Here is a 14,988-nt window from a genome sequence, read left to right as displayed (position 1 = left end):
CAAGGAGAGTAAAGGCACAAACCTCCAGGACGACCTCCTCCCGGTCTGACGTACCTAAAGCTGTTGGTATAAATGAATTCACGGCGTCACCAAGCTCAGATGATTCGCAGTACCAGTGTGCGCACCCGGCTGTCAACACTCATGGGCTACAACACACACAGCCCCCTCACACGCACTCACAAACACGTCTGCGTCATGCGTCCTGAGAGCGACAGCACGAGCTCGGTAACTCCGATGGACCCGGTAAAACGCACAGCGGCAGCAGCAGTCTGAGGGGGCTGACTGACTCCTGCTTATTCTTCCACTACTCCCCACTACTTTGGGAAAAGTTTCGCTCTGTGTGTGGTTGCATTATGGATTTTATAACCACAAGCTACAACGACAGCAACGCGACCAGTGTTTACCCCAGTGGGGGGGACGTGGTTGCCGACTGGAACGGGGGTGAGAATGGCACGGGGTCCGGGTCTCTTCCAGATCTGGTGCTGAGTTACCAGATTATTACCTCAATGCTCCTGGGGGCCCTCATCCTCTGCTCCATATTTGGCAATGCGTGCGTCGTGGCAGCCATCGCCCTGGAGAGATCTCTCCAGAATGTGGCCAACTATCTGATCGGATCCCTGGCCGTGACAGACCTCATGGTTTCTGTGCTGGTCCTGCCAATGGCGGCCCTGTATCAGGTTTTAAACAAGTGGACTCTAGGGCAGGAGATCTGTGATTTATTCATCTCTCTGGATGTACTGTGTTGTACATCATCCATCCTGCATCTGTGCGCAATTGCTTTGGACAGGTACTGGGCCATAACGGACCCTATTGACTATGTAAATAAACGGACACCAAGGAGAGCTGCGTTCTTGATTAGCGTCACATGGCTAATTGGTTTCTCAATTTCTATTCCGCCTATGTTAGGCTGGAGAAGCGCCGAAGACAGGGCAGACCCCGACGCCTGCATGATCAGCCAGGACCCGGGCTACACCATCTACTCCACGTTTGGAGCTTTTTACATTCCTCTTATCCTCATGTTGGTTCTGTACGGACGAATATTCAGAGCTGCTCGGTTTCGGATTCGAAAGACAGTGAAGAAAGCAGAGAAAGCAAAAGTGTCAGAAAAGTGCTTGAGTGTGTCTCCGGCCATCTTTCACAAGAAAACCAACGGAGAGGCCGGCGGCAAAGGCTGGAAGCGCGGGGATGAGTCTAAATCCAGCTCTCCGTGCGTAAATGGCGCGGTGAAGCATGGAGACGAGGGCGAATCATTGGAGATCATAGAAGTTATCAGCAACTCAAAGACGCACTTGCCTCTGCCCAACACTCCTCAGTCCTCCTCGCATGGCTATGAAAACATGAATGAAAAGAACTCGGGGGCGAAGAGAAAGATCGCGCTGGCCAGGGAACGTAAAACGGTGAAAACACTCGGCATCATTATGGGAACTTTCATCTTCTGCTGGCTGCCCTTTTTCATCGTTGCACTAGTACTACCTTTCTGTGCAGAGAGCTGCTACATGCCCGAGTGGCTGGGCGCAGTCATAAACTGGCTGGGCTATTCAAACTCTCTCCTCAACCCCATCATATATGCCTACTTCAACAAAGACTTCCAAAACGCTTTTAAGAAGATTATAAAATGCAAATTCCACAGACCATAACCAGAGTAAAAAAAGGAAAAAACATTTGCGTTTACTTAAATGCGGATACGTTAATCAGAGAGCGGGAATGTTCAATGACTGTATAAAAACAGCAAAAAGACAAAAAAACAACAACAATACACAGACTTTCATTCAGGGACAGTCCCTTTTAGTCGTGTGTAAGGATGGTGTAAAAATAATCCACCGGTGAAACAAGTCAATATAGAAACTTTCGCTCGTAATGTACAAGCTCATGTTTATTCAGTGTTGTAGCTACAGTATATAGCTTATATGCGACGGCAGCCATCGTTGTATTGCCATGCAAGACGTGTCCTGTGCTGTTTCCATGCATTTTATCATGAGGCACGCGGGGTTTCCGTCCCATGTCATGAGCTGTGTAGCACTGAAACAATAAAAGCAATCAAAGTTTGTCACGATGAAATATGAGTGAATGTTTGTTTAGAAGCAAAAACGAGATAAGAAGAGAGCAGAGGCCCATTATGAAATATCACACTTTCACTTAGGACATGCCTCGTCATATATCTTCATACAGATAATAAGGAATGAGCGATTTTCCTATGTTCTTGAGCAAAGCAGTGGGCAACTTATCAATTTGCTCTGACAGGCCACCACACTGATGATGATGAGTGATGATCAGGTTATCAGTGCATGGTGTATTTAAGGTCTTAAAATAAATTGGTATCAAATGAAGCCCAGTGTCTAGCCGTCAAATCCACCTCAGAGTTGAAAGCAAAAGAAGATGGGCATTTTTCTTCTAAAATGGGAACTGGTATTACGTTTATGATACGATGCATTCTCAATCTCCCTGTGGCTCTTCTCATTTTGGCCTCCTCTCTTCTCTATTTCTGACTCCTGGATTGTCCCTTGAGTGTTAGAGAAAGACAGAAACAACAACAGACTGACACTGAAAGTAAAATTACTCAGAGAAAAACCAAGAGAGGGAGTCAAACTCATTTCTCTTGTATAGGATTGTTGTGCAGTTCTCCATCGAGGCTTATTGAGAACTACATAGACAGCTTGTTACATCATCAACCTCAAGAAAATCTGTGCTAAATTTAGTCCACACACACGCATGCACACACACGTACGCACGCGCGCACGCACACACACACACACACACACACACACACACACACACACACACACACACACACACACACACACACACACACGTGTGCACACTCATAATAGCACATAATTTAGAGGGTTACTCAGAAAAATGGGCCACATAATACAAAGAGTTGCAGGAAACCTCCTCACTGTATAACTGCTATCATCTATCAAGCAAATCCCAGACACAAATCCACTTACAGTAGATAGAGAGATAAACACTGTCAGGCATTAAAAGAGGAAGGAGGAAAACAACTTTCAGGAAGACGCCCCAATCAGGCCCGCTTTCTTCACAAGATGGGTGGTTATCAGAAGCGTTGCCGTGGCAACACACCAAGCCCAAGGCATCAAGGTTGGTTAGATATGAAGGCAGGCTGGCTGGGGACAGACAGGAATGTGAGACATACAGTAGCATTACAATTTACAGGTGACACCTGTGGCATGCCAAGTTAGCTGATACTCTGCTGGGTGCACATATGTGAGATAAAACTACAGTATGTCTCATTTTTATCATTGCAAGGAGCCTTTTCACTAAGGATTGCTTTTTAAGTTTTCACTTCAAATTATCTTGAATAATTCCAGGGAAAATTATAACTTTCTTTCCTCTACCTTCTCTTATATTCTTCTCACAAACTTGCCTTTCTTTGAGACTATGTTAGTGATTCTAAAATGTTTTATTAATGTTTTAACGCCTGCAAAGAATGCTGGTGTGTCAACGGCTAATGAATGAAATATAATCCATTAAAACAGCTGCAGTCCCACTTGAGGATATTTGATCACATGCATGGAAAGAAACAGTACATTGTTTTGTAAACCCCCATTTTTTGCACACGTAAAAATAATCAAGGTCTAATGTATGGGCCAATTGTTGCATTTAATTTAAGGCTTGCAATTATATCTCACGGCCTTCATTAATTAATGTACATTGCAGTAATAATGGTACTAGTACAGGAAAGAAGTAGTCAAATAAATGAAGACTCTATCAAATAATAATGATTATAAGCAATTAATAAATATATTTCTAGATACAATCAATATCTTGCAAAGAATTAATAAAAACAAAACAGAAAACTGCACTTTATTTTTCATTTAATTTGAGGAAAGTTTTACATGAGGAAACATATATTACTAAATACCGCACACCTACTGCTGCTACACTGTAAAGTAACAGTTGTCAGGCTTGTTTATGAATAAGAGAAAACACACTTATAGTGTGGAGAATGCTGCTTTTGCTTGTATGTGTAACATCTGGTGGATTTAAAAGGGAACTGACAACACAGGCCAATAAAATTTATTTCACATAACTGATCAAGTATTAAATCAAAATTGTGAAACAAAAATGTATTCTCAGTCTCTTGCCTGTCTCTGTGATGCATTGATTATTGTTCTGATAACTGATATTATGTCCTCATAAATGATGATGGATGATGAAGGCTTGTATGCCAAAAACACAGGGGAGGGGTTTGTTTTAGGTTAAAGATGAGAATAAAGCCATTTAAAATATTATTAGAAAAGAGAATTCCTTGGATTTTTTTGATAATTTAGTTTTCAAAGAGCACCTGAAACAATAAGCTAATAGGACAGGAGGATGTCATACAACCCCTCTGTCTCTCCATGCCCGGGCTTCTCCATCTGATCACTTTGCTCTGTGGCCGGTTAGAGTAACATGAATGGACTTAAAATGCTTTTGGGAAAATTAATCCTCCACCTGTGACCTCTAGGCTCATAACAGGCTCAGAGAAACACATACAGATTGTGGTGTGAGCCAATGAGCAGAAATGAGTATATTTCACAACTGTGAGTCACACTGTGTGTAAGATTATTACTGTAGGATCATTACATTTTGCTCCTGCTGTATGGGATTACAAAGTAGATGACCTTCTTTGAACTATGCTCTAATATCAAAGGGATGGGTTGTGGAAGTGCATTAATCCCACTCCCTCTGGGAATCTTAAACGTAATATAGGTATGTGGGTGCACTGTGATGACGCAGGAGCTTTCCTTCAACCCAGCAACAGAGGAGAGGAGAGGAGAGGAGAGGAGAGGAGAGGAGAGGAGAGGAGAGGAGAGGAGAGGAGAGGAGAGGAGAGGAGAGGAGAGGAGAGGAGAGGAGAAGAGGGGAGGATGCTTATATAAAATGCTAGCCTATCGATAACAGGGGGATTAGCCTTTACTGCTTTAACTGCCCTCAAGACTAAAACTGTGAAATTTAGCTGATTCTGCCTTTATGTTGTAGTTTGATGCTGATTCTATAGAAGCATTTCAGTATACTGTAGGTTAGAGAATAGCCAAAATCAGTTGTTTCAGCTCTTCTTAAACACTGAGAAGTACTATGACCCATGTCCTCTAACAGCACATGATATGTCCAACATTTATAGAGTTTATATGGAGTGTTAAGAGAAAAAAAAAAAGAAAAGAAAGATCACCATCAAACATCTGGGACTTAAAATTGAACATACATTTATTCAAATAAGTTCTTTGAAGGTGGTACTGTAATTTGGAAAGTGCATAAACTGTAAACAAAGAAGTAGACCTGCTGTTAATGATTAATTACTACCTCTTTTTCTTCCCCCTGATATTTAAGTTGTTTATTTTGAGGTAAGGCAGCAAAAATACTGGACATTTAAAAGGCTAAACCAGAGATTAGGTCATGAGAAAAGAGGTGATCATATGACTGAAAACAGCAGTCCCTTTCAATCACCCAGTGGGAAAGCAAGGCCCATTAAAACCTACAGTCTAAGCCTGGACTGTGTACTGAGAAAAGAAACATTTTAAACCCACAATTTGCACTAATAAATATGGACCATCATTTAAGGTCAGTTTATTAGCTTGTAAGGGATTTCAAAATGGAAAACGGAAAATAAACCAACTTGTTTAGGTTGCATTCGAAGGAAACCCAGCTGATTCAGATGGCAAGTGAATGACATGAAGGAAGTGGAAATAATTTTACCACTTCAGGTAAAGACAGCAGTTTGGTGTTTGATCTGTTTATGATCTCTCTCTCAATAAATTCATAAAGTACATGAACATCATTTGATGTATAAACACACACAAAAGGTCAGTGTTACTATAAAAAGCCAATCAAGCTGTCAGAGCATTCTCCTTCTGATTGACCTCATTAACATGAGGATAACACCTCTCTTTCCTGGAAGGAGGCAGACACTCCTCTGGAGTTGTGTCAGGAAGGGCAACCGGTGTAAAAAAAAATCTGCCAAATCAAACATGTAGAGCTACCCACTGTGGTAACCTCTTGTGAACGAGGGACAAGCTCAAAGTGGCATTATATTAGAGTATAACACAAGGTGGAAAAATGTATAGGCTCTACTGCATGCTAGTTTATTCTGGTGGTGTGTTTGCTTCTGTAGGAACAGAGCGAAACAGTGTTAAGTGTTCGTGTCTAAGTGGATTGAAAGGCAAATTATAGAAAGAAAAGCATGCTGAGTTGTAGAAACGAGTGGATGAGCAGAAACTAAAATAGAAAAAGAAGACTTACATAATACAAAATCTAATATAAGCCCAAATATATAGAAGACTGCGTGAAGGCTTAAAAGGGAATGGTAACAGGAAAAGACAAGGAGAAAGTAAGAGAGACATGGATATGACTGAGCACTCAGCACAACACGTTTCTGCTTCGCCCCCTCCTACTTCAGGGTCTTTTTGATCTGTCATAGTTTTTTCAAGGATCTCACATCCCACAGCCCATCACACACCGGAGGCTCTGAGAAATAACGCCACAAAACCCCCCTCTGACGTGGAGAAATGAGGATTTGGGTCTGTTCAGGTATGGGTTTTGTTTTGTTTTGTTTTGTTTTGAGAACAGAGGTTAGTTAAAAACAGATCATTCCTGTTTCATAGGGTAGTCCAAATGTTGATGGATGAGACTGTCTCTTGCTCATGCTAGCACACTCACACAAACTCATCACAGTGATGGAGGACATGTGTTCAAGGACAGCAAACACAAAAGAATGTAAGAGCAAACAATATCTAATCCATTCTGCCACTTTCTGCTTTAAAAAAAACAAAAAACCCAAAAGTATAAGAGAGATGAAGAGTCGGACCCCATTGTTAGTATTACAGCCAGTGAGGAACACTTCACCTCAGCGTTTGAAATTTGAAAGAACTCTTCTGTCTCTCCTTCAGCAAGCGCCAAACATTTGCTGCCGCTGCTTCATCTGTTCTCCTTTCTGTTTGCTCCTCTTCTCCCAGAGGATCGTGCACTCCTTTTCAATAAGTGATGTTCGGCTAAAACTCTGATAGGATAAAAAACAGTGGACAGACTCTGCACCAAACACGCCTCAGTGACACAAACAGTGACTGCGTGACACAGTCTCTGAAGAAGGCCACTCTAAACAGAACAAGCCCCTCTTAGTTTGCCTGGAGGCTGTTATGACTTTGCACTTGTTCGTGTGCGCACGTCTACTGTAGCAGGGGGAGTCATAAAGGCAGTTTTGACTTTAGCAGCTGTATCTGTCTGTCTGTTTGGATGTGGAGAGATGTGTGTCACAGACACAGTCGGTCTCAGGTACAAACATTGACAGGTGTGTACCAAATGCATGCATTTAAAGAGGGATTTGGTTTGAGGAAAGAGTGGCAGTAAAGAGGTAGGAAAGTCCTGGGGTCTATAGCCTCTTCCCAAGTTAAACTTAATTTAGTATCTTTACCTGTCAAACACTCACTGGCCACTAAATTAGATACACTGGTTCCCCTCCTCATTAACACCTCATTATTTGTATAAGCCAATCACATGGCAGCAACCCAATGCATTTAGACATGCAGACTTGCTTGTGACAGTTTGTTGAAGTTCAAACTGAGCAACAGAAGGGAGAAGAAAGGTGATTTAAGTGACTTTGAACATGGTCTGAAACTGCAGATCTGATGGGATTTTCATATACAACCATCTCGAGTGTTTGCAGAGAACAGTCTAAAAAAGAGAAAGTATCCATTGGGTGGCAGTTCTCTGGGTGAAAATGTCTTGTTGATGCCAGAGGTAAGAGGAGAAAGACCATACACCGCAGTAACTCAAATAACCGCTCGTTACAACCAAGTAATGCAGAAAAGCATCTCTGGATGCTGATGAGCTTCAATTTCTGCTAAGACATTGAGATAGTAAGGGCAGATATTGGCATAGAAAACATGAAAGCATACATCTCGACTTGTAAAAATGGTCTGTGCAGGTGGTGGTAGTGTACTGGTGTGGAAATATGATCTTGACACCCTATCTGAGTGTTGTTGCTGACCATGTCCATTCTTTTTATGACCAGAGTACAGATCGTTTGATGTGCAGGATAACATGCCATGAACATGACTTCACTGTAGTCAAATGCCCCTGCTATCACCATATCTCAGTCTCACAGAACACATTTAGGATGTGGTGGAACTGGAGATTTCCATCATGGATACTATCATGCCAGTATGGACCTAAATCTCTGAGGAATGTTTCCAACACTTTGTTGAATTCATGCCATGAAGAATTACCGTCTGAAGGCAAAAGGTGGTTCAGCCCAGTATTAGCAAACTGTAACTAATGAAGTGGTCTGCAAGCATACAAATAAAATAAAATACACAAAAAAGTGTAAAAGTGGGGGTTTGCTGATAACCCAATAGATATGCCTGTCAGGTCAATGTCTTGTTAAAATAATGTGATTTGAGCCACTAATAATCTAAATACTAATATTTGACTTTTGAGAGGCAGTTGAAGGATCCTCAACTCACTTCCACAAAACAGGAGTTTTTGGACCCCACACTACAGGAGATGAACTCAGTGTCAAGGCACTTGACACCCACCATTCACCAAACACAGGTGTGGCTGCCATTATCCACCAACAAAATGTTATTTATCATTTGAAGAGTTTTTAAAGGTAGAAATCATTCAAAAAAACTGTCTGTCTTTTTGACTGATGAAAATAAATGCTCACTGCCTTTTTTATGCCACTAGGAATGCACCTTTTCTCTCTACAAACAGTTTGCCAACAAACTTCACTTCCTTAAATCAGAGGGCAGGAAGACAAGCACAGAAATTATTAAGTTCTATTGTGTTAACCATCATCTCCTCAAGAGAATTACAGCTGTAGTTTATCAACCCCTTTAATAACAATCTCTAAAGGTTTTTTTTCTACTAATTGCTACAGCTGTCAAAGCAATAATATTTCCCTATTTTTACTTAAAACGGCACTTCAGCTGCCCAACAGCTCGTGGTCTGCTTTGTCTGGAGTGTAGCAGGTCATACTCTTTTCACCATGGAGGATGCTGTTGGAATTCATGCAGATTAATGCTTGGCATTGTCTTGCTGAAATCAGTAACGCCTGACTTGAAAAAAAGAGTTCAGATCAGGCATTTCTCACTATTAATATTCTGCATTTTTAGGAATGCCTGCTAAGATGTCCCCATTGCAACTACTAATCTATTAGCGGGACAGCTGTGGCTCAGGAGGTAGCGACAGTCTTCTACCACTCAGATAGTTAGTTCCCCATTGGCTTACCGGTTCCTCCAGTCTGCATGGCAAAGTATCCCTGGGCAAGTACGGAATCCCCGATGCATCCATCAGATTGTGAGTGTGTGTGTGAATGTTAGGCAAGGCGAGGGAATAGAACCAAGCTCTTGTGTGAATGTAGGTGTGACTTGCTCAATGAGGCTTGTAGTAAAAAGAGCTTTGAGTGCTGGGTAATAGTAGAAAAGCACTATGCAAGTCCATTTTATCATTTTCCTTCACACATGCTGGATTTTAACTGGGTGCATCCTAAAAGAGGCGGGGGTCAGCGAAAGCAGTGTTTGGAGATTGAAAACCCCAACAATCAGACAAACACCTTTAGGTGACTGCTGTTGTAAACTGGGAGTAAAAAAATTAACTGACCTGACTTGAATTGACTCACAATTAGCAGAATCAGGCCTATTTGTAATAGAGGGGCCCCTGAGGGCAGAAGCTCATGGACGTTCAGTATCGGTTTTTGGCCTTGTCCCTTGTGTACAGAGATTTCTCTGGATTTACTAAATCTTCTAATTATATAATGTAGATGATGAAATCCCCAAAGTCTTTGCAATTTAACGCTGAGAAACATTCTTAAATTGTTGACCTTCACTCGCAGTCTTTTTATTTATTTATTTATTTTTGTTGAGCTTGGATTTTAACATCAATAATCAGTTAATTATCTCAGAGTTCTTCATGAAAAATACCACATAGATGCTGTGAGAGTATTTCTCCCAGCGGCTGGATGCAGCAGCAATTCTCACAGAAGATCACGTTAACATACAGTAGGTGTTAATTTGGACCATGCTGCCTGTGGCACCTTGTTAATGGCGACTGAAAACAGAGCAAGAGACAGAGAGTGATAGACTGAGTGAGAGAGAGCTCTTGGAGAGGAAAGATTACTTGGCTTATTGCATCATATCCAGCGCCTGTCAGCAGGCAAAACATGTTGCCAAGAGTAAGATCTATTGCCTTAAAACGAACCCTTTCACAAAAAAAAGCAGCGCCCACCGTCTTCGTTTCATCTGCTGCCAACTCTTGCGATGCATTTTCACAGCATCTCTCCATGTGTCCTGCAAATATGTTCACAGTCCAAGTAAAAATAACTTAACATGTCAGCTTTTTTGCTTCAGGGACAACATCTAACCTGAAAGACAACACTGCTTTTGGGGGCTTAAGTGCCTCTGCCATGAGCAACAGTGGCTCCACGGCTGCTTCACAGATCTTTAATAATATCATCTCCGTGCTCGCTGCTCTGGGTCCTCTGAGACAGCATCTTTGCTTTCAGTCATGTTGTTTTAATTGCCAACATGACACTGACACTGGCAGAAGATGTGCACATTAATTGGGCACTTACAAACACACATGCACACACACACATGCACGCACACACGCTTAAGCACAGGCAAAAACACACAGTAATTCCTTTAAGCTCCACTGATAGTTCAGATCCCATCTAATTGGGTGTCTTTAGAACAACCTTTACCTCTTATTGGTCACAACTTAGCAAACTGCTGAGCGATTAACAGAGCGGAACGAGCTACTCTCGCTGATAACGGCAAGAAATATTACTTGGACTACTTGTGTGTGTTTTGTGAGTTTGTTTCTCTTTACTTGTATCAGCCTGCCAGATGAAAACTAGCCTTTAGGCTAAATCTGACACTGCTGATACATATGTTATAAATAAATTAAGAAAGTAATGCAGTCTAGATGAAGCAGCCTCAAAGCCTGATTTGGATTTGATTGATTTTATGATGGTCAAAAAATAAATAAACAAAAAAATAAAAAGTAAAAAAAACATTGAAATGATTCAGTGCTAAAAATAATCACAGAAGAGATAAAGCTTCATGTATAGAGAGATATATAATCACTAAAGTATTTATGTTTATAGTTTTTTCTTCTGTTTTTGTTTCCACTAAGCTCTAATCGAATCACATCTTTTTATTACACAGTTGTTTACAGGTTTATTGTTTAGATTGTCTAGTGTGCGTGCTTGCTGAGCAAAGAAGTTTAATGATTTTTGAAGGAGAGATGGCTGGCTGGCTGGCTGCCTGAATAATCTATAGTGAGAGCTACATTTCCAGTCACCACTATTAGATTCAGGTAATGTATTCTCTGTATTTACTCAGTGCTTTAAGATAGTTATTCCAATAAAGTACAGACTGAGGATGGTGAACAAGGAGTCATATATGCCTACATACTGGCAAAAAAAGAAAGGGTGGGTGGAGGGACTGAGAGAGAAACAGAAATAAAAAGACATGATTTTTTATTTTTTATGTGTTTTTTTTTCCCTGTTCACCTCTTCATCAGCATGGATCATGTGCATTATCAGAGTCTAGACTCGTAACTAAGCTAAAAGCTGCAGATGAGGAAGCTGCGGCAGTGTACAAGTGCGTATGTGAAGTTATTTCTTATCAAGCTGTATTGAAGTCTGTGTGCTTGGTAATCTGCGCATGAGCAAGCATCCTCGGGGTGTTTATATACCCATATGGGGTTGCTGTATCTTTCTAAACAATTTTTGTGTATGGATGTGTGTAGTATATTTGTGCTCTCTGTAGAGGTTTGCATCATGTTTATATTCTTATGCATGTGGCTGTCACTGTGTGTGATGTGAGTGCATTCATGCATGTTGTGCGCTGTACTCTAATGTTAGTGGACAGCAGCAGAAGTACCTGTAACAGAGTCCATCCATTTGTCTCTGCCACGGCCCGACTGCAGTTTATGTATCTAAAGGAGCGCTCAGTGACACTTCATCATTCACAAACAAGGCCTTTAACTGAGGCCATTTAGATGCATGCAGTAACAGCAGCCAAGGGGTTTATCTTATGATGCTCTGACCACACCGTTCAGCAGAGAAAAACAGCATATGAGAGTATATCCCCAGACATCCCCAGTCAAGTATGGTTGTTTGTACAAACAGCACCAGGTGTGTATTTGCAACTGTGCAACAGTGTTAGGTGAGAGACATATGCAAGACCCAGATATGAGGAATAATAAACATTGACATTGACTGTGATACTAGTCTGTGTTCAATACTCACCCATGATGTCAATAATTCTGGGATCTGAGCCTGAGATGTTCCCAAATAGTATGTCTATACCTCCAGAGTGTGCTGGGTCTGCCCAAAGGTTTCTTCCCAGTAGGCAGAGGTCCAGGAAAACCTCCACAGGGAAGCATCTTAGAGGCATCCTGATCAATACCTGCTTTTCAGTAGAAAAACATCAAATTCCTATCCCAAATCGCCTGAGTCCCACAGAGAGTTTCTGTTAGATTGATTTAACAGTTTTTTTTCTTTGTTCATTTGTAATTTGCTGCTCATTTACTTCCATGACATAATAATGTGATGAAGATGTCTTTCAGTCATCTACATCACAGCCTAACCCTCGTGTTTTTCTCATCCTTTCCCCTCTTCTCCTTCCCCTTTGTTGTTCTCTTTTTCTGTGCACTTCAGTTTTCACCTTTTCACTCCTCTCTCACTATTCAGTAACTATCCTCTCCTCTTAGCTTTCCACTGTCTGTTCATTTTCCCAGTCTTTCCACTTAACATCAAGAAGAAAAAAAACAGGTCAGAGAGGAGCAGCACCCACTTGCTGTCTGGCTGGCAGAAATCCTTGACCTTTTGCTCCCGCTCCATTTTTCTGAGCAGTGGAACCTGTCAGATGACCTCTTGTCTTGAATGTTGAGAGACCCTTTAAATGTTATTGGGAGAAACAGAGATCAAGATAGACAGAAGGTGAAAGATGTCATGAAGGGAGGTATGGTTATTTTGTACAGAATTATCTACTCTTGATGATCATTCTAACACCTTTATAGTGCTGTCTTTGAGTATTTTACAGTAATGTGCAAAAGTCTTGAGCCTCCCATTATTTCTTTGTATTTGCTGGGAAAATGGGAATTAGTGCCAATGATTTTTTGAAACACAAATATGCAAAGAGAAATGACAATACAGGATATAAGGCAAAAAATATCAAGACTGAAAGTCAGTATTTGGTATGACCACCTTTATTCTTCAGTACAGGCTAAACTCTCGTTTTCAGGAATAGTTCTCCAGGTTTCTTGAATGGCTTAAGTCAACATCCAACGCTCTTTTTTTAATGCTAGCTGCTTTACTTGCATTCTCTGTCAAGATGATCCCACACTGCATTGGCAGTGTGTTTGTAGACACTTCATATTTCAGATGCTGTTCATCTGTTCTAGATCTAGATCATCTTTTTGTCATCCACTTGTCCAGTTTCCTCAAATCTTTTAAGAACTCACTGCACACTACGCCAGTTTTTTGCTAATACTGATTAAGATAGGTACATTTTGTAAGCTTGAATTTTTCATATGTCAGTGTTAAGTGGCTTAACAAAAAAAAAAATCCTGTTACAATGTTCAGGTATAAGGACTTGACTGAAAATGAGAGAAAAAGCTCGAAAGTCCAAAGAAAAAAATATGAAAGGCATTTTAGAAAACCTGGAGAACTATTACTCAAGATTTTATTTTTAAATTACAAGAAAGTCTTGCTCCTTGGAAGCAAAATATAAAGAAATGAGGGGTAGCTCAAGATTTTTGTGCATTAGTGTTAATGTGTTTTGGTTCAGCTGAAACGCCAATACTAGAGGAAATAAAAACATCACTTGTTGGAAATTAAACAATCAAATCAATTTTTTTTTTCCAATTTAAAGTGTAATTTTTCAGCTTTTTATGAATCAGTGTAAATTGGGCAAAAATTGAATTGGAGATGGAAAATTAGAGCGTTTCAATGAAAAAACTATGACATGTAATATGTACTAAACTATGTTTATCCAAACATCATAGCAATTTATGATTATCATCAAAAGTTGTCATCACCGAGAGTTATCTAAAGTATTGGTGTTAAAAGGTTTTTTTTTAAAAAGGAGAATATTATGATAATTTAGTCAAAGTTAATAACAACACACGAGATAATGTGTGGTTCAGAAATATGCAGAATAATGATTGTGATCAAACTCCATCAGCTTTTTTTCTGTTCATTTATTTACTGCAAATGTTGTTTCTGTGGGAGACATGAAAGCCTTACTTGATCTGCAGTCAAAAACACAGTGATGAACTATTTTTGTAATGCTCATTATCAAAGCCAGTTTAAATTTCAACAAAATTTGATTCTTCGTTTCAGTCAACAGAGTTTTCTGCAGTGCTGTTTGGGTGAAATGTTGTATTAAAATGTTTCAAACTTGCCTACTGAACAAAAAAAAGTTTAAATTACTGTCGATGTGAGTTGCTTGTCTTTTTCTGAGCACTGTTCATTTGATTAAATCCTTTTTTCTGTGCATGCACAGATAACTTTTTTTTTATTAAAAGGCAACAATGTTTTTCCAGATAACGCTTTGTTTTGAAAACTGAGCTATGATTAAACCATCAAAGGCTGAAATGATTAATTTTCCAAATGGGAAGAATGAGTTAAGATGAGCAAATTTGATTGAAGTAGAGAGAAAGATTCCCGCTGGGAAAATGCTACATAAAAAATGAGAAAGGATAGGGTTTATACAGTATAGTGATAATATATGCCTGTCTCAGCTCTTATTGATTGTGCAGACCCATGAGAAATATACTATCAACATTTGCAGAGTCAGTACAAATTCTGCCTTACCAGTAGAGTGATCCTTCCTCTTGAAGGATCCCGAAATATTTTCAAATCTTGCACTTTGTTTGTGAATCTATAATTATAAGAATGCATATGTGCATACAAATAATGAAATCATATTAAAAATGTCCAGTGACTTTGAAATTTCCATTGATTTAGATTTCATGCTGTCA

The 14,988-nt window shown here is 40.2% G+C and overlaps 1 protein-coding gene across 1 annotated transcript; it reads left to right on the top strand.

The window, feature by feature from the left end:
* Window positions 1-25: 25 nt before the first annotated feature.
* htr1aa (5-hydroxytryptamine (serotonin) receptor 1A a) lies at window positions 26-2,394 on the top strand. The gene has a single exon (XM_005452138.4). The coding sequence runs from the start codon at window positions 354-356 to the stop codon at window positions 1,635-1,637; it is 1,284 nt and encodes a 427-aa protein (XP_005452195.1). The 5' UTR covers window positions 26-353; the 3' UTR covers window positions 1,638-2,394.
* The last annotated feature ends 12,594 nt before the right edge of the window (window positions 2,395-14,988 follow it).

This window comes from Oreochromis niloticus, linkage group LG12 (genome assembly GCF_001858045.2).
Source record: "Oreochromis niloticus isolate F11D_XX linkage group LG12, O_niloticus_UMD_NMBU, whole genome shotgun sequence".
In the NCBI taxonomy this organism is placed as follows: domain Eukaryota; kingdom Metazoa; phylum Chordata; class Actinopteri; order Cichliformes; family Cichlidae; genus Oreochromis; species Oreochromis niloticus.
This window is presented reverse-complemented; position numbering and strand designations above follow the sequence as displayed.

Excerpts from the sequence above, each read along its gene's own strand:
- htr1aa (XM_005452138.4), top strand. The coding sequence starts at position 354 with ATGGATTTTATAACCACAAGCTACAACGACAGCAACGCGACCAGTGTT.